Genomic DNA, 21,151 nt, shown 5'->3' with positions numbered 1-21,151 from the left:
AATCAAATAATTTTTTGAGATGCTTTTTTGTGCATTATAATAAAAATAAATAATTATGTAGTTTCTACAAGTCTCAAATCTATCTTCTTCTATAATTGCAATTTTCTTTAAAGGATAAAGCTATATATTGATATGGAATGTAGGTAGAGAAATTAAATATTCTTGTACATTTCTTTCTATACATCCTCCTACTCATCTTAAATAATTACATGTGTCACACAAGTGTATTAAAATTTATTATTTTTATTAAATACGATACATGTCATCATTTAAGATGGATAGTAGCATACGTAGGTGCATCTACCAATATTATTTCTAAGCGCATCTGCTAGCATTATGGCATGCTTGTTTAGGTTCATCTACCAATACTATGCTTAAGTGCATCTACTAGTATTATGTCATTCTCTATTTGGTGCATCTACCAATACTATGCTTAAGCGCATCTGCTAGCATTATGACATTCTCTAATTGGTGCATCTGCCAATATCATTCTTAATCATCTTTCATACCTCATCATTTTATCACATACTAACTATCTCATCTACCCATGTTCTACCCAACATATTTGTAGATATAAGTGCATATACAGTTTAACTCATTTAAAAACTATATAAAACATCAATTCGACACTCATCTCAAATAAACAACAATATATAAAACCATAGCACGTGTTTTATAACAAATACTTCATAATTATGTGTTAGAAGAAAGTAACCACACACTCACCCAAACATATACTTAATACATTCATACAATACTTGTATTATACCCGTGTTTATGAAAGAGACTATACACCCACACATATAAACAACTTTATATTATACACATAGCACGTATTTCATAGTAAATACTTAATATTTCTATGTTAGAAAAAAGTAACCACACATTCACTTGATTAGAAGATGATCGGACAACACTACGACTTTTAGAAGTAGTATTCTTTGGTAGATCTGGAAGATCTTCACAAAAACCGGGCTCCTCGCGGGCAGAGCTTCGGCTCGGGAATCGCACTTCTCGGGATCTTCGGGTTCTCGGGACTTTCTTCGGGGCTCGGGAATGATACCGGGGCTTCGGTATATTTCTTGCACGAAAAACGATGCAAAAACGCGAGAAAATTGAAGAAATGAGCAAAGAAGTCGGTTGCCCTTGACACCCTTTTATAGGGGGCTGGAACACGAATTACGCTGGGTGTAATTCTAAATTACGCTGGGCGTAACAGGGATAAGAACGCTAACTCCCCCCCTTCCGGATAATATCGAATTTATATTTAAATTAAATATCGAAAATATTTAATAAACTTCAAAAATTCATATCTTCCTCATACGAACTCCGTTTTCGACGTTCTTTATATCCCCGCGTAGGTGAGACTACGCTCTACAACTTTTGTTTAGACTCTGTCGGCTAATTTTGACTTTATTTTTATTATTTATTTTTAGTAGGCCGGGACAGGAAAACTCCGTTATAAAATCATAACTTCTTTATCCGACGTCCGTTTTCGCCTATCTTTTTATCGTTTTACTCCTATTAACGAGACCTTCGACTCTCATTTAGATTGTTTCGGCTAAAAACCGCTCGGTCTCAAATCGAGTATTCGGGTTGCATACCGCTAAGTCGAAACTTAGAAAAATCATAACTTCCTCATACGAAGTCAGATTTGGACGTTCTTTTTATGCACGCTCATGGTTTAACGAACTCTACAACTTTAGTTTAGATTGATAAGGCTGAATATCACTCTAACGTAAATTCAATTTTTACGTCATTCTGCGTCGTGCCGGTTCTGTCGCGAAACTTCGACAGGTCATAACTTCTTCGTTTTAACTCGGATTTCGGCGTTCTTTATATGCACAGAAACCTTGTAATATCTACTATAACTTAGTTAAGATTATTCATTCTAAATAATCTTTCATCAAAAGTTCATTTTTGACCCCTATCGTCTCTAAATTGACTAGCCCGGATCTACGGGCGTTACAATTATCTCCCCCTTAGGATTATTACGTCCCGGAATCATCAACGAAAATAGGACTTGCATAATGATTCCATACATCATTTATTCATCCTAGGTAATAACCGTAACTTCTATGTTTCCTCAAAAGAGTATTTAACTCTATGGCTTTCTTGATCGTAGAAGATGCCTAATCTTGCATCTGCTTATCGTACTATGTTGTACTTTCAATCATAACCTTCAAGTTACCAGATAAGTCTTTATTGTGGACTCCTTCTTCTTCTTAGGATAAATACTTTCCTTTATCTATTGTAACAAACCGATGGGTCGTGCTCTATTGACCTCTCATCGCACGATGCGACGCTTAGACTCGGTTTTTTTTTTTTAATGAAGTTAAATTCCAGAATGGAATATACCTTTCTTCATATTCTAACGTGATATAATCACATTTCAGCATGTAGCATTTCTACCTGCAAACTTCTTTTAACAACGAGCGCGATACTATCAATCGCATTAACTTCAACCTTCTGATTTAAGCCAGATGTTACATCTAACTTGGTCCTCTAGATCACGTAACATACTCCTCGTAGTCGAACTCAAATTTAAACATGACCACTAGGGTCGGAACAAGAATTATATTACTAGTCATTACCGAAACAATGGTAATGACATACCAGAATAAAATGGAATCAATCACTAGCTTCTTGGTAACCTTGTGACTTTCTCTGATCCAAGTGTGAGTCCTGTGCTTCCGGTAGTATATGCATCTACTATCTTTCACACCTACTCATACTCGTCCCAAGTATTGTCCCGCAGTCGACCAAGTCACCATACAAGAAAATCACAAAACAGTTTAACACACACGAATGTGTCCTAGTAATCATAAACAATTTCCCTAGACTCTACTAGGACTTCTTCATTGCTCAATCTTCAATCATCAACTCTACTTCAACTCGATTAGTGATGAAAATATCAGACGATGAGACAACTTCAAGAATTTCACCAATTGTTCCATCATCCTGCCAATCGAAGGTGTACTTTAGACGTACCGTACTCCTCTAAACATACTTTTATTTCATAAGACATACTCTAAAGGCAAGATACCACTCTTACGATATCTTCTGATAGGTGTCATCCACTATCATAAGCCTTCTTCATTTCCTCCATTTACTCAATTTCTCTACGAGTCTTCACCATGACCTCTTGTACATCCAAGCAGACATTCGATGTACCTGGCGAGAATTTTAAGATAAGAAAGCTTTAATTACGATAAACGTATAAATCTCCTTATCACCCCGAAACGTTTACATGCTAGTTCTAATATCGTAGACATACGCTTAGAATCCGAAACACATAAAGTTTCCAGATCCGGTCGGCAACAGACCATAGATCCGAACAAATAATAGCATCAATATAGCTATCACACAAAACATTTAGCACATAAAAGTATTTTAGGCATCATTCCTAAAATAAACTAGTGCTTGTGTCAATTTAGGTGTACTACCTAACATATTTTAGACACACTGTTCACAATCATTACTTAGCATTCTAAGTTTAAGTCTAGAAATTTCCTACAGATTCCTAGTTCGCTTAAACTAATGCTCTGATACCAACTGTGACATCCCCATTTTCACAGCTAGAAAAGACCGATTTGTTTATGCTTTGTTTTTAAAATCAGAGTAATCTTTTAAAGAAAATAGTTGCGGAATTTGTTCCAAAACAAAATATGATAAAAATTATCCAAGCATTTCTTTAAAGAAATGTATTTTCATTATTTAACAAAATCTCGGGATGTTATGTTCCGATACAAACACATAAGCATAAACAGAACTTACATTATTTACACTAAAGATTTTACATCTCCTTTAATCTCTCCGTGAAATATATCTTTGTACCGATATCTGTGATACAAAGAAAACTGAGTGGGTCAGGCTTGGGAGCCTGGTGAGCATATAGGGTTTTCAACCCACAATAATATAATTATTATATTCAACCATCAAACAATCAACTCAATTACCCATCCCTATTATCTTTCTTAGGATTTTACCCTAGGAATTCAACTACCCGTCATTCATTCATTCCTAAGGATTGACTTAAGGAATTAGCACAAACTTCCATTGCTACATAAGGCGCATCTGCCAACATTATCCTTTAAGCGCCTCTGCCAGGATTACGACATTCACTATTAGGTGCATCTGCCAATATTATCTTTAAGCGCATCTGCTAATATTATGACATTCTCTATTTGGTGCATCTACCAATATTATTCCTAAGCGCATCTGCTAGCATTATGGCATGCTCTTTTAGGTTCATCTACCAATACTATGCTTAAGTGCATGTACTAGTATTATGTCATTCTCTATTTGGTGCATCTACCAATACTATGCTTAAGCGCATCTGCTAGCATTATGACATTCTCTAATTGGTGCATCTGCCAATATCATTCTTAATCATCTTTCATACCTCATCATTTTATCACATACTAACTATCTCATCTACCCATGTTCTACCCAACATATTTGTAGATATAAGTGCATATACAGTTTAACTCATTTAAAAACTATATAAAACATCAATTCGACACTCATCTCAAATAAACAACAATATATAAAACCATAGCACGTGTTTTATAACAAATACTTCATATTTATGTGTTAGAAGAAAGTAACCACACACTCACCCAAACATATACTTAATACATTCATACAATACTTGTATTATACACGTGTTTATGAAAGGGACTATACACCCACACATATAAACAACTTTATATTATACACATAGCACGTATTTCATAGCAAATACTTAATATTTATGCGTTAGAAGAAAGTAACCACACACTCACTTGATTAGAAGATGATCGGACAACACTACGACTTTTAGAAGTAGTATTCTTCAGTAGATCTGGAAGATCTTCACAAAAACTGGGCTCCTCGCGGGCAGAGCTTCAGCTCGGGAATCACACTTCTCGGGATCTTCGGGGCCTCGGGACTTTCTTCGGGGCTCGGGAATGATACCGGGGCTTCGGGATATTTCTTGCACAAAAAACGATGCAAAAACGCGAGAAAAATGGAAGAAATGAGCAAAGAATTCGGTTGCCCTCGACACCCTTTTATAGGGGGTTGGAACACGAACTACGTTGGGCATAACGAGGATAAGAACGCTGACTCCCCCCCTTCCGGATAATATCGAATTTATATTTAAATTAAATATCGAAAATATTTAATAAACTTCAAAAATTCATATCTTCCTCATACGAACTCCGTTTTCGACGTTCTTTATATCCCCGCGTAGGTGAGACTACGCTCTACAACTTTTGTTTAGACTCCATCGGCTAATTTTGAATTTATTTTTATTATTCATTTTTAGTAGGCCGGGACAGGAAAACTCCGTTATAAAATCATAACTTCTTTATCCGACGTCCGTTTTCGCCTATCTTTTTATCGTTTTACTCCTATTAACGAGACCTTCGACTCTCATTTAGATTGTTTTGGCTAAAAACCGCTCGGTCTCAAATCGAGTATTCGAGTTGCATACCGCTAAGTCGAAACTTAGAAAAATCATAATTTCCTCATACGAAGTCAGATTTGGACGTTCTTTTTATGCACGCTCATGGTTTAACGAACTCTACAATTTTCGTTTAGATTGATAAGCCTGAATATCACTCTAACGTAAATTCACTTTTTACATCATTCTGCGTCGTGCCGGTTCTGTCGCGAAACTTCGACAGGTCATAACTTCTTCGTTATAACTCGGATTTCGGCGTTCTTTATATGCACGGAAACCTTGTAACATATACTATAACTTAGTTAATATTATTCGTTCTAAATATTCTTTCATCAATAATTCATTTTTGATGCCTATCGTCTCTAAATTGACTAGCCCAGATCTACGGGCGTTACATTAAAGCACAACATCATTAGGTAGACTTTTTAAAGTACGTTGTCTTAGTTAATAGCTCAATAAATAAAAGTGGGTCATATTTATAGTGTTACGATGACATTGTTATACTGCTACATTGACATAAATGGCTTATTGTCAACAACAATGCGCTTATTAGTCTTTTTGGCTCTTAAACATAATAGTATACTTCAAAAAAAAAATAATGATACTAAAAGTTGTTTTCCACTAATTTAAGTCTCTTTATTGTGTGAAAATAATGTTTATTTGTGTGATAACAATGCCACAACATGAATGACCTATTGTTAGCACTATGTAACTGTCGTTTTTATGTAAATTATTATATTTTCTACCTAAATTCATAGTACACTTCAAAAATAATAGAAGATAAAGACAAGTATAAAAATAACTAAAACTATGATGAATTCATAATAAAATTCTAAAATTTGGGCCAAAGGGTATATTTTTGACCAAATTTGTAAAAAAAAAAAAAAAATCTGGGCCAAAAGTGTAAATTTTGGACCAAATTTGTAATAAAATTTGAAATCTGGGCCAAAAATGTAATTTTCAAAAGTTGGATGACCTGTTGACCGGGTCAAAAGGTTAAATTGAATACGATTATCGGTTTTTGGGACTTAATTGAATAAAAAAATATATATAGGGACTAAATCGATTATTATGCCAATATGTAGAAACTTTTTTACAGTTTTCCTAAAAACTAAATATAAAATTTTAAACATTTGAGAAGTTTAAATTTATAAGAAAAATAAAAAAAATATATTAAATTATAAAAATTAAATTATTTTTTCTCTAAATTAAAAAAAATAATTTAGATAAATAAATAAAGGAAATTAATTAAGTTTAAATTTAGTAATTTTGAAATTAAAAAGAAAATTCATTAAGGAAATTAATATGTATTTATTATTGCATTGAAAGTTAAATACTATATGGAATTAATAAAATTAAAAAACTATAAAATAACATATGAAATAAAAATAATTCAAAATAATTACAAAATAATATTTAAAAAACTAAATAATAGTTCGATACGTAGAAAAAAAACTTTATTAGAGTAGATTACATGTTATCAAATTTGGATAAAGTTGTATCAATAAAGATATGGTTAGAATATTTGATAAAAAAAATAGTATCAGCGATTTTACAAGAATGAACATAAATATCGTTTTTCACTTTTGTGGGTGTGAGATAACTCCAAATTTTCATGAAACTCATTTTAAAAATCCATATAAAATATTAATGTTATTATAAAACAGCTATGAGCTATGATTGATTACGAATTTTTATTGTCCGATTTAATATTTTTTGAACAGCTTTATAACTTTATTGTCCCATTTTGAATTATAATTTATAAACAGTATTCTCCTGCTCTCTCTAGTCTCTACTCATCTCTTCTATTCACAACACATATTCTATCTGTTCTTTCTCGTGATTCGAGCAAATCTCAGCAACTTTTCGACAGCTAAACAAATATGAGTCTTCATCGATTGATTCATATAACTTTACCTCTTCATATCTGCAGAAATTGAATTCAAGCAAGTATTCAAGCAGATTTGATCTACGATACAGATGGACCAGATTTATTAAAGTGAATCAACCGACTAGTATAGTCCTGATCGATTATATCAAATGAGGAGCGAGATCGGGCGGAAGACTACGGTGGAGGAGAGAGAAGACGAGAGGCTGAGGAAGGCAGCGGCGGCGACGGCGACGGCGACTGAGGACGATGAAGTCGGAGATAAGGAGTACGAAATGGTAGATGTTAGGAATCACGGGAGGTTTGGAATACGACGTCGGAGCGTGTTCACATTGTTGGCGTGGGACTCAGGGGAGCTGGACTCGACTCACAGGGGTTTCAATTTCAATAGAGACACAGTCATCGATGGCATCAAAGATCTCTGCATCCATCCACAAAACAGGTTTTTCTTCTTGCTTTCTCTTTCTAAAGGTTTTTGCCTTTTTGTGATGACACGTGGCAGTAGGAGAGTGATTGAGATAGGGGCATTCTACTATTGTCGACAATAGGGAAAATCGTGGCCGTCCGTTCTAACATATGATCGGACGATTCTAAATTAACTATAGGGATGTATGGGTGAGCTGTATTATTTTGTTACATGTACATCTTGAAATTAAATACTACTTTTATTATAAGTTTTAATTTGGGAAAGTTCTATCGGCATAATGGCCCTAGTCCCTATGTTTAAAACAAAAGAAAACAAGAGAGGAAATTAAATAGAGAAATTAAATATCCTCCTAAAGAGCAAACATAGAACAACCTAAAAATTTCTATATTTAAATAATCAAATATATACAGAACGTGTTATGCGACGTTTTATTAGTTATTATCCACATTTTTTAATAATTTTATTAAACGATACAAAAAACGGAGCTGATACTTCCATTTGGCTTTTTTATAAATCCACTTAATAAAATTATATTTTTATTTTTATTCTCTTTGGAAACCATATCACCAAAACCTTGATTTCAACTAATTCTGTATGGTGTTATTATCATAATGAGTTAAATATTTTTGTTTGATTTATTAAGTATCAAATCATAAGCTAATAAAAAATTAACATATGGTGTTATTATCATAATCGATTAAATATCTTTATTTGATTTTTCTAAGCATCAAACCAGAAGCTAATAAAAAATTAATTAAATCAAACGATTATCTTTAACTGATTCTAATAATACTATATATGTGCGGTGTGGGTATCACATCTGTATGATTTTTTATTAAATTTTTGTTACAAAAATTAATTATTATTGTTATTTCTATATACTTTATTTTAATACTTAATATATAATTAAAAGCAAACTTAGAGTAAACAAAAAGGGTAAAACCAATGAAAGGGAAACCAAAATCAAGGACATGAAGATAAATAATAAACAAAAGGAATATTTCCATTGCTTTCTGTTATCAAACAATAACATGCAATTATAAGACTTTGCTGATGCAGATGGTATCGCACTTGGGAGAAATTCATATTACTATGGGCAATTTACTCTTCTTTCTTCACACCCATGGAATTTGGCTTCTTCAGAGGATTACCAAATCACTTCTATTTACTCGACATATTTGGTCAAACAGCTTTCTTCATCGACATTGTCCTTCTCTTCTTTGTTCCTTACAGAGACACTCGAACCCACAAATTAATCTGTAATCGAAACCTAATAGCTCTTCGGTCAGTTTTTTTTTCTTTTTTTTTTCTCCAATCCAAATACTATTCTTAAAATAGAATACATGTTTCCATTCAGGTACTTGAAATCTCATTTCATCTTCGATTTACTTGCATGCATGCCTTGGGATAATATTTACACGGTATATATCACATTATCACTCCAAATTTCTTATATAAATCCCAAAAGAAGACGATAACGAACATATATAGATCGATTTAAGTTTCAATTATGTCAATCAGGCATTTGGGAAAAAAGAAGAAGTGAGATACCTTTTGCTGATTAGACTAGTGAGAGCTCGGAAGGTTCTAGATTTCTTTTCCAAATTGGAAAAGGACATACGCGTCAAGTATCTGTTTTCTAGGGTTCTAAAACTCATTGCTGTTGAACTCTACTGCACACATACAGCAGCTTGCATCTTCTACTATTTAGCTACAACTCTTCCAGCTAATGAAGAAGAATACACATGGATTGGAAGCCTTAAACTCGGTGACTACAGCTACTCCAACTTCAGACACATTGATCTTTGGACGCGATATATCACATCCTTATATTTTGCAATTGTTACCATGGCAACAGTCGGTAATTAAAATTAAGCTCTGATTGCTCGTTATTGTTTCGATTTTTGACTTAATTGACTTTGAATTAATGATTCTACAGGTTATGGTGATATACATGCGGTGAATTTAAGGGAGATGATATTCGTAATGGTGTATGTCTCATTTGACATGGTTTTGGGTGCTTATTTGATTGGTAACATGACAGCTTTAATCGTGAAAGGATCGAACACAGAAAGATACAGAGATCGAATGGCGGATCTTCTTAAATATATGGATCGAAATAAATTAGGAAAAGATATTCGTAATCAAATCAAAGATCATATGCGATTACAATACGATAGCAACTACACTGATTCTGCTGTTATTCAAGATCTTCCGACTTCTATTCGTGCTAAAGTATACACAAAACTAAATTCCAATTTTCTTAACTTCGTTATATTCTATAGTACTAAAGAAATTAAGTCATGATTTCTTGCAGATATCGGCAACTCTGTATAAGTCATATATTGAAAAGGTTTCTCTTTTCAAGGAATGCTCTTTGGAATTCATCAATCATATCGTAACACGAGTGCATGAAGAGTTTTTTCTTCCTGGAGAAGTGATTATGGAACAAGGGATTGTTGTTGATCAACTTTATTTCGTCTGCCATGGAAACCTGGTATATACATATATTTAATTTTTTATTGTTTTTTTTTATTATTATAAAAAATGATGAATGAAATTTAATACAGGAAGAGGTAGTTATACATGAAGATGGATCAGAAGAAATAGTATCAATTCTAAAACCTCATGATTCTTTTGGAGATGTTTCAATTATATGCAACATTGCCCAATTATACACAGTTCGAGTTCTTGACCTTTCTCGACTTTTGAGAATTGATAAACAATCTTTTTCCAATATCCTTGACATATATTTTCATGATGGAAGAAAAATTCTCAACAATTTACTAGAGGTAATCAATTAATCAATTGTTTTTTTTATATTTACATTAAATGCCATTACTTAAATTAAAAAATAATTGTAGGGTAAACAAGGTGATAATCACATGAAAGATATGGTAACAGATATCAAAATTCATATTGGAATGCAAGAAGCAGAACTTGCATTAAGAGTCAATAGTTCAGCTTATAGTGGAGATTTATCTCATTTAAAAAGTTTAATTCGAGCTGGAGCTGATCCAAATAAAAAAGATTATGATGGAAGAACACCACTGGTATTTTATTTTATTTTCATATAAAATAAAAACATAAATAATAAAAAATACTTACACATTTGTTTATTTTGACATGAACAGCATCTCGCTGCATCAAAAGGGCACGAAAATATAACTCTTTTCCTAATTCAACAAGGCGTAGAAGTCAACGTTTTCGGTAAATAAACTTACATTCTAGTCCTTCGACATTTTGAATTGACATTCTAGTCCTTATGTTTTATCTAAATGGCAGATAATTTTGGGAACACGCCGTTATTTGAAGCGATTAAGAATGGGCATGATAAGATTGCTTCGTTATTAGTGAAACATGGTGCTTCATTCAAAATAGAAGATGCTGGAAGTTTCTTGTGTTCATCAGTATCAAGAGGAGATATAGATTTTATCAGAAGGGTTTTGTCAAATGGTGTTGACCCAAATTCAAAAGATTACGACTTTAGAACTCCACTTCATGTTGCCACGTCACAAGGATCTTATGTAATAGCGAAGATGCTAGTTGAAGCGGGGGCTAATGTTTTATCAAAGGACAGGTGGATTTTTGTTGAATTATTAATTTAGGGTTAACGATAAAATTTATGAAATATGTAACAACGTTTATGATTTATGTGAATGTGTAGATGGGGGAATACTCCAGTTGATGAAGCGAGATTATCTGGAAACAAAATATTGATGAAATTATTAGAAGAAAGAATGTCTTTTCAGATGTCTGAATTTCCTTCATGTTCTCAAGAAACAAGAGATAAAATGTCACGAAAGAAATGTACTGTATACGCCTTTCAGCCATGGGAATTAAAAGATGAAAGAAAATATGGAGTTGTGTTGTGGGTCCCGGACACCATTGATGAACTCATGAAAACAGCAGCTGAGCATTTGAAGTTGGAGCTTTCTACTGGTTTTTGTATTGTAACGGAAGATGTAGGAAAAATTCTTGATGTGAATATGATTACAGATGGACAGAAGATATACTTAATCACTATTGACACATGAGTTTTGTATCATTTGCAAAGTTTTGTCATTGTTGCAATATAAAAACATATGGTTTCCTTGGGGATTAAAAGATAAAACCTACTTTATGTCTAGTTCATAGTCATATTTCTAACTAAATTCGTTTATAAAGTTGGTAAAGCTTTATTTTTATACCTTCTATACACTCGCAAGTGTACTCATCATTCTTGATTTGTTGTTTTACGTATTCGTTACATGATTAGATGATTAAAAGAACCAAAACAATCTACAAAACTTTAGAATTTAGATATATAATGTGATTTGTAAATTTTTCTTTGCGAAACAAATTACTCTTCACTAGGTCTTACTTTTATATTTTTGTCATATCTAACCTTGTTTATTTTGAAAGGTCTACAGAAAACAAACAATTAGCTTGAAAAAAACCCAAAGGAAATTGTAGAGGAAAATAAGGAATCTAAAGAGTTTAATTAATAATGTCGGAAATGACGTAAACAAAAAACTTATGAAGTTTAATGTCTATGTAGTCAAAACACGATTATGTACAAGATGGTCATAACTGCAATATTACGGAGGATCTTCTGTGACCATGCTTTTTTTTTTTTTTTTTTTTTTTCTTCTAATGGGGTCACTTATAGAATTAGCATCATAACACTAAGTTAGAAAACCAAGACTTTTTTTAAGAAGTCTTAGTCTTCTAAGAAGGCACCCATGATATTCGTGCATTATAATGATTAAAATTTATGTAGTTGTTTGTTTGTTCTATAGTAAGTGGTGAAATGACTTGTGTTTTTATCTTCTCTTAAGTATTTTTACTATTTATTAGGATTTTTTTTTTGATAAAACTGCAAATTTGGTACTTGTGGTTTGCAAAAAAATTTGAATGGGGTACAAAAAAATTTGAATGGGGTACAAAAAGTTTTCAGCTTGCACAGAAGGTCTAAAATCAAAGTTTTTCTAGATTTTTGATCCAAAAAAATTTGAAATTAACAATTTACCATTTTAATTTCTGTTTTGTATTTTATTTTCTTATTTAATTTAATAATTTATGAAATAAAAGTAAAAAACAAAAAAGATAAACACCCACTCCATCCCTACCAGTCCCTCTCTCTCTCTCTCTCTCCAAAACCGATCTTCATCATTCTTATTTTTAGAAAAATTGAAAGTCACCATTACCATCTAAACAATATGAAGATCTGGGAACCAGATGAAGATGAAGAAATTAGGGGAAAGATGAAGATGAAGATGTTGTGTTCATCTTATAGCTAATACACAAATTCCAGAATTTAGGGGTTAGAAATTGTTTTCTTGCCTTCAAACACGAATAGGCACATACACTCCAGAAATCGAGAACCCTTTCAAATTCTCTCAAAATTTCATCTATTTCTTCGATCACTCTTCCAATAAGATCAAAAATTTCATATGGAAGAGCAATAGATGATAAAAAAAAATCATAAACACCCATCTTGGGTTTATTCTGTGATTGAACAACAGGAGGGAACTCACACACATTGTGTGTCTATATCTGTTTGTGTGATAATGATAACAAAAAGACGAATGTTGGGATTAAGTAAGGTCTAACACCAATCCCACATCACTGCTCCTCAATTGCTAACCAAATCGATTTCCTAAACTTGATCTTTGTTTGGATCGATCATCAGGAGGTTGAGCAAAAGGGATGTCGTCGGTGGAGGCAAGGAATAGGAATCTGAAACACAAACTCAAAACAAATCTCTTTAATCTAGTATATGTAAATTAGTGGAATTAGGAACTCATGAATGTGAAGGTGATAAGTCATTCCAAGATCTGGGTTTATTCCACCATTGTAAGAACTCATACAGAGGGTCGATGATGGTTTCGTTGGGGTTGTTGACGGATAAATCATGGAGATTGGGTATCTATTTATGGCCTCAGGCGTTGTGAAGGATGCAGTCGAATGTAGCTTGATCTATGGGTGATTCTAAAATGTCGATTGGGTGGTTGAGGATTGTAACGACCAAAATTTCAATAAAATTTAAACTTTTCAAAAACAACCCAATTCATTAAGTTATTAAAAAAAGGTTTTCAATACATTTATTATCAGAGTATTCCCAGGTCCATTTCATAAAACATAAACACGAGGAGCGGTACGATCACGCCTTTGCCTTGCCACAGTCTCCTGAAGAACCTGAAAAACATTAAACCACAACTGTAAGCCCGAAAGCTTAGTGAGATACCCCCAAAATACCAACCACATATACCATACACATAACATGCTATATCATAACGAATCACAGAACAGCCATGCATATCGGGTCTACCGTGAGACTGGTCCGCCGTGTCGGGCCTTCAGTCCACCTGGTCCACCCTCCGAGTCCAATCATATCCCTCGAGTCTGCAGTGTGGTTGGTCCGCCCGCGTCGGGCCTTCAACCCACCTGGTCCACTCTCTGAGTCTACAGTATGACTGGTCCGCCCGCATCGGGACTTCAGTCGGCTTGGTCCACTCTCCGAGCCTCGGCACGTCTGGTCCGCCCTCGTGGGGCCTACAGCCTATCCGGACCGCTCGTTGGGCCTTCGGAACAACCGGTCCGCCCTGGGTATCTTGGCCTACAGCACGAAGCAGGACCCGCCTCAACCCAACTCCAGTCCAAACAACCATGTGCACATAAACATACAATCACATAACAATTCATATTCAGTCAAAACGATCTAGCAGATCACGTAACACAACATACTTTAACAGGATACCGACATAACCGGTCACTAGCATAGCATCATCCTATATACCAGGAGACCGACCTTAACCAGGTCTTTTACGAGTACCATCCTAACTATCCGGATGCAAACATATCAAAGCAATAACATAACAACAGATACCCGGATCTCAATCCGATAAAGGGCCGGCCTTGGTGCCTTAGACCCTGATGATATAGTGAGGATAACTCACCTCGCAACTGCTGACTGAAAGGATAAGATCACGCTGCTGCAGCCTCCGACCCGAACTCCAACACTGTCAATACCCAAAAGACTGAATCCAATAAATACCAATAATTACCAAACTACCGCTGGAAATTAACTGGTCAACCCTTGGTCAAAGTCAAAGTCAAAGTCTACCCCTAACTGACTCTACTCACCGAGTCAACCCGATGACTCACCGAGTCCTCATACACGAAACCTCCTTCAATTCGCGACCCAACTCGCCGAGTCACCCCGAGACTCGCCCAGTCCAACAACTCTGAGCCCACTCACACATAACTCACCGAGTCATAGCACTTCCAAAAGAAACTTGGACCCTACGACCAGACTCGCCGAGTCCAAGAACAGACTCGCCGAGTCTACGACTATCTTCAACCTACTCGCCGATTTGTTCTTCCAACTCGCCGAGTTCCAGCCTTTCTTCAAGCAACTCGCCGAGTCCACCCATGTGACTCGCCGAGTACGACCGGGTCTAAATCCATACAGAGGCTTTCCAAGCCATGCAGATGATCCAAATCATAGATCTACCCCTCCTAAGGCCATCCATCACGTAAAGTGGCAAACTTTACGTGAATTCAAAGAGATCTAGGCATTTTACCCTCTAGGGCTAGGGTTTGGGATATGATGGCTTCACCAATTACACAAGAACATGGACTTTAATGCACTTAAGTCCTCCTCCACTCCAGATATGAGGTAGCAACCTCAGATCTATCCTTCAAACTCAAGATACCACAATCTAAGCTTCCCACACAACCCCAAAATGATGAATCTAGAAGAACACAGCCCAAGAACGAGATATTACCTCAAGATGAAGCCCCAACAGCAATGGAATCTGAATCCAAGCAATGCCCATTGCTCCAAGCCTCCTAACTCCCCAAGATCTTCCTTCAAATCTCTTTTCCAAGGTTCAAATGCACTCCAATCCTTCACACTCACGTTTCTAGAGTTTTCTGGTCTCAAGGGAAGGGAAGGAGACTAGTAAGAGGGCATAATGTCCTTTATATAGGGCTCATCCACCGAAATTAGGGTTTTCTCCACTCAGCACCTACTCGTTGAGTCAATCTTTGGACTCGCCGAGTAGGCCACTTAACACGCGACCAAAGTCGTGACCCTACTCGCCGAGTCCATCCATGGACTCGCCGAGTTGCCCTTCAAATTTACACTTTTAGCCCTTCAACTCTACTCTTGATATTCCGGGATGTTACAAGGATGACGATTTACAGATGACGGTGGTTATGAAGAAGATGAGATTGAGAAGAAGATCTAAGTATTGTGTTGGGAGAAAAAGTCGTATGTGTGTGTGTGTGAGAGAGAGAGATAAAGAGAAAGAGAGAAGAGATGGGATATTATTTTTTATTTTTTAAATTAAAAAATTATCAAAATATAAACAAAAAAAATACAAAAACTAAATTAAAAGGGAAAACCCGTCATTTTGGGTGTTCCAAGGACCAAAACCACATAAAAGTTTTGATTTTGGACCTTCCATGCAAGTCGAAACCTTTTTGGATCCTATCCAAAGTTTTTTACAAACCACAAGGACCAAATTTGCAGTTTTGTCGGATTTTTTTACTAGCTATTTGGCTGTTTTACTGGGTTGTTGATATGGTGTGGTAACATGTCCTGTACTATGTATTTTGTGATGTATTTTAAGATGTAACTTTATCAACTATTCTTAATATTTATTTTATTGATTTATCATAAATAAATAAATAAATATTGACATATATCATAAAGACATATCTATACAGTCGTCAGTCGTCACTTGTGCAAGTGTTAAAAAACACGTTTGATATATATTTTCAAAAACTAACTCTGACCGTCTTTCGTTTTTTTAAACCTTGCATTCTTCATTCCTGAAATGGTATTCCGAAGATAGAAAAACTGTTTTGCCCTTATCTTGTTTGGAATAATCAAATGCTTCATGTTCTTGCTTATCAGAAGTTGTTTGGCAATGTAAATAGCACGATTGTTGCACTACCCAAAACAAATATATCATAGTTACAAGCGGATCAACATGCTTAAATCATCCTTCAAGCCTCCTAAAAAGAGACTTCCATGATTAAATCTCTCGGTTTAATAACTACTCATGATGTTGGGTGATCCCTTGAACTTGCATTTAGTCATGATTCTTGGGAGCATATGAAAACCCTAAAGGATACCCTTCGACGACTTAAGAAAAGTTCTTCCACTGTTTATGAATTTAGCTCCAAATTCAAAGTAGTATGTGCTAACCTTTTGCCCTAATGACGAGTCTAACCGATCTAATTTATAAATAAAACCACTAATTCAGATGACTAGGGAGTGACCCATTCAATTGATAATATTAATGCATTTCATCTTATAATTGTTATAGATACCACTCAAGATGATGTAGCATATATATGCCTTAGGTTGGTGAGGATGTTCCCCTTACATCGAAGCTGACTTAAGACAATGATGGATTTTACATATTTTAAAATCATATTTTTTTGGCAGAAAAAATTAACCCTAAGTTTGCATATACCCCAAGGATCTATGTTCTCACTATGATTTGCAAACAACAATTTAAATCTAAGAACCCTAAAGTACATTGTTATTTTCAAAATTGGAGAAGGGTTAGTAGAAAACATACAATTTAGTTTATTCTTGTAAATAAACTTTAATTCCTTCTTTATAGAACTTCAGAAAGCCAACACTAGAAATCTAATGCATCAGATGGCACACACCTAAACCCTAGAAGTTGGAGGCTATTGAAGAGAGAGGAGAGGACAGAGGATTTTCAGAATTCCATTAGGGAATATCGGGAAAACCCAAGTTGAGTCGCCGAGTCACCCCTCTGACTCATCGAGTCCCAGAATAAGTCCATGCACGACAATCTTCATCGGACTCGCCGAGTTGACCATCCAACTCGCTGAGTCCATTCAGTTCATTAACCAATTAAATGCTTTTTAAGCCATTCTATCGCCCCATATTGCAGATCCAGCTTTCCAAGGCATGTTTATCACATAAAGTTGCAAACTTTACGTGCATGTAAAGCTCAGAATGTCAAAACCAAGCTTGCAAGGGAGTTTTACACTTAAGGGGAGGCTTATACATGATAAAGTTGAAAGCTTTATGGGTTAGAGACTAAAGATAGCTCAGATCTGAAGTTACAACTTCAGATCTTAGCTCACACCCAAGAATAGCTTCTTAATATGCTAGAAAAGCCCAAATCTTTAACCCGAAGAGATCTAGAATGAAATGAGGCCAAGGAAACAACTTAATACCTTCCAAAAGATGCTAACTGAGGTAGATTTTAGATCTTCACACGTTCCTTGCATCCAACCACTTGTTCTCCAAGCTTTTCTCACTAATATCCACCTTCCAACACTTGAAACACACAAATAAGAGACACACACATGTATTAGGGTTTTGCTGGACTCTCAAGGGGCTGTAAGGAGGCTGAAGGAGGTTTATGAATCCTTAAATAGGGTGAAAATCCCCAAAACTTAAGGTTTCATCCTCCAGCTCCTACTCGTCGAGTCCCAAATTGGACTCAGCGAGTCGGTCACTTAAATACGTGGCCGAGAACGCTTCTACTCGACGAGTCAGGGCTTCCAACTCGTCGAGTAGATCTTGCAATTTATGGAAATTAAAGCTATAAAATTATCACCTGAGAGTCAGAGCGTTACAATTCTCCCCCACGTGAACTAGACTTCGGCTTCAAAGTCTGCCGCTGTAAACAATCCTGGATAGTGCTCCCGGATTTCGGCCTCCGGCTCCCACGTCCACTCGGACCCCCTTCGGTGCTCCCATTGTACCTTTCCCAAATGTATCACTTTGTTCCATAGATGCTTCACCTTCCTCTCCAGAATGGCCACTAGCGTCTCAACATAATTCAGGCGCTCATCGACCTGAATATCATCCAACAACACCACTACCTCCTGATCCATAATGCACTTTCGCAATTGCGAAATGTGGAAAGTGCTATGGATTCAGCTATGTTTCTCTAGTAGCTCTAGGCTATACGCCACCTTGCCAACCCTAACAACAATCCTGAACGTCCCAATGAAGTGGTGATCCAATTTCCCCCTCTTCCTGAAGCGGATCACACCCTTCCGGGGTGAGACCTTCAGGAGTACCATATCACCCACCTGGAACTCTAACTCAGATCGGTGTCCGTCGGCGTAACTCTTCTGCCAACTCTGAGCAGTCTACAGTCGCTGCCTAATATGTTGTATCTTCTCGGTTGTCTGCAAGACTAGCTCCATCCTTCCCATAACCTTGTGTCCGAATTCACCCCAAGAAACCAGGGTGCGACATCTCCGCCTATACAACTTCTCGAAAGGCGGAGCGCCAATGCTGGAATGATAATTGTTGTTGTAGGAGAACTCTGCAAGGGGTAGGTGGGAATCCCAACTGCCACCTAAGTCAATGACACACACCCTCAACATATCCTCGAAGGTCTGAACGGTCCGCTCACTCTGACTGTCAGTCTGCGGATGAAATGTTGTGCTAAAGTGCAGTCACATGCCTAGTTCCTCATGGAACTTTTGCCAGAAAAGGGAGGTAAATCTAACATCTCAGTCGGAAACAATGGAGATCTGAACCCCATGGCGAGCGACGATCTCGTGAACATATACGTTGGCCAACTTCTCGGCCGAAGAACTCTCCTGTATAGCCAAGAAGTGGGCACTCTTGGTCAATCGATCTACGATGAACCATATAATATCAAACCCCTTCCCGTCCTCGACTGTTTGGTAATGAAATCCATCGTGATTTGCTCCCATTTCCAGATAGGAATCTCCAGGGGCTGCATCATACCATGTAGCCTCTGATGCTTGGCCTTGACCATCCTACAGGTCAAGCACCTATCGAAGTACCAAGTGATATCTCGCTTCATACATGGCCACTAGTAACTCAAACTCAGGTCTCTGTACATCTTGGTGGCCCCCGGGTGAATAGAGAAGTGAGACTTATGAGCCTCCTCCATGACTGTCAGGATGACCCCACTAGTCATCGGAACCAATACCTAAATGCATCTGGTTAATAATCCCCGACTATCCTGCACAAACCGGGTGTTCTCACCCCTAATCCTCTCTAGCTTCCAGTTCTCTGGTCGTATGCCCTCAACCTGAGCATCTCTGATCAAACTCAGAAGCGGAAAATCCACTGATATCCTCATACATATCGCTAGGGTGGAAGAACCAGTTGACTTGTGGCTTAAAGAGTCCGCCACCACATTTGCTTTACCAGGGTGGTAAAGGATCTCACAATCATAGCCCTTAACTACATCCGGCCACCTACGCTGCCTCATGTTCAGGTTCGGCTGATCTATGATGTGTCTCAAGCTCTTGTGATCCGTGTATATGGTACAATAGAACCCATATAGGTAATGTCTCCATATCTTGAGAGCGAACACAACCGCTCCCAGCTCTAAATCATGCGTAGGGTATCTCGTCTCATGCGACTTCAGCTACCATGATGCGTAGACTATCACTCATCCTCTCTGCATGAGGAGCGCCCCTAAGCCTATGATGGATGCATCACATAAGACCAAGATGTGCCCTGTAACTGATGAAAGAGGTCATCTATCCTCGAGAAAGTATAATGGTTCTTCATCGTCAACTTATTCAACTCCCTATAATCAATGCACATCCGGTGCGAACCGTCCTTCTTCCTGACGAAGAGGATCGGTGCTCCTTACGGAGAACTGCTAGGTCGAATGAACTGCTTGTCTAGCAGTTCCTGCAACTGTGACGATGGCTCCTACATCTCGGGTGGTGCCAACCGGTATGGCGCCTTGGCAATAAGAGCCGCATCGGATACCAGGTCGATCCGGAACTCGACCTGCCTCTCCGGAGGTACCCCTGGTAGCTCCTCCTGGAACACGTCAACAAATTCTCTAACCATAGGAACCTCTGAAACTGGAGTCTGATCTCTGACTCGTGTATCTACCACATATGCTAGATAACCCTCACACCCGTACTGTATATATTGTCGAGCCCTGGCAGCTGAACAGAACCCTGATCCTACTCTGGTGCCCTCGCCATATACGAACAATTCTCCCCACTTGGAGTGCAAACTACCACCCTTTGGCCCTCGCAATCTATCATTGCACCAAATTAACTAAGTCAGTCCATCTCTACAATCACGCACACATCTCCCTTAGGAATCGGAATCAAATTTATCGGAAACGACACCCCGAAGATCTCCAACTCACATCCTCGGTAGACCGAAGAAGCAAAAACTCCATGTTCATTGGTGATAGAGACTCGCAACAAACACTCTAGCTCGCCCACTGGAACACTGAACTCCCTACTAAATGTATGAGAAACGAAAGACCAATGTGCCCCCGAGTCAAACAAAACCAATACAGGTAAGGAGTTCACTAAAAACGTACCTAATCACAAGTACAACGGATAAGCATAAAACATATATAATAAAATAAGTAAAGGA

General features: G+C 36.8%; 1 protein-coding gene across 3 annotated transcripts; it reads left to right on the top strand.

The window, feature by feature from the left end:
- Positions 1 to 7,148: 7,148 nt before the first annotated feature.
- On the top strand, positions 7,149 to 11,878 carry LOC145031640 (potassium channel SKOR-like). Of its 3 annotated transcripts, none has more exons than XM_078980234.1 (11): positions 7,149 to 7,779; positions 8,824 to 9,048; positions 9,122 to 9,185; positions 9,286 to 9,625; positions 9,704 to 9,999; positions 10,082 to 10,261; positions 10,335 to 10,556; positions 10,629 to 10,817; positions 10,899 to 10,974; positions 11,050 to 11,344; positions 11,432 to 11,878. In XM_078980234.1, the coding sequence occupies exons 1-11, from the start codon at positions 7,490 to 7,492 to the stop codon at positions 11,799 to 11,801; spliced, it is 2,547 nt and encodes an 848-aa protein (XP_078836360.1). In that variant the 5' UTR covers positions 7,149 to 7,489; the 3' UTR covers positions 11,802 to 11,878. The 3 variants fall into 3 exon arrangements, with proteins under 3 accessions (XP_078836360.1, XP_078836361.1, XP_078836362.1); XM_078980236.1 differs by having other exon boundaries at positions 7,641 to 7,779; positions 8,809 to 9,048; XM_078980235.1 differs by lacking the exon at positions 8,824 to 9,048.
- The last annotated feature ends 9,273 nt before the right edge of the window (positions 11,879 to 21,151 follow it).

This window comes from Lactuca saligna, chromosome 2, assembly GCF_052625555.1.
Source record: "Lactuca saligna cultivar CGN05327 chromosome 2, ASM5262555v1, whole genome shotgun sequence".
Lineage (NCBI taxonomy): Eukaryota > Viridiplantae > Streptophyta > Magnoliopsida > Asterales > Asteraceae > Lactuca > Lactuca saligna.
Note: the sequence above shows the minus strand (reverse complement) of the source record. Positions and strands in the feature narration are given on the sequence as shown.

Bases quoted from the DNA above. Each gene is read 5' to 3' on its own strand.
- LOC145031640 (XM_078980234.1), top strand. From the start codon at position 7,490: ATGAGGAGCGAGATCGGGCGGAAGACTACGGTGGAGGAGAGAGAAGAC. The intron at 9,186-9,285 runs GTATATATCACA...TATGTCAATCAG, and splicing joins CTTGGGATAATATTTACACG to GCATTTGGGAAAAAAGAAGA. The intron at 10,000-10,081 runs GTATACACAAAA...GATTTCTTGCAG, and splicing joins CGACTTCTATTCGTGCTAAA to ATATCGGCAACTCTGTATAA.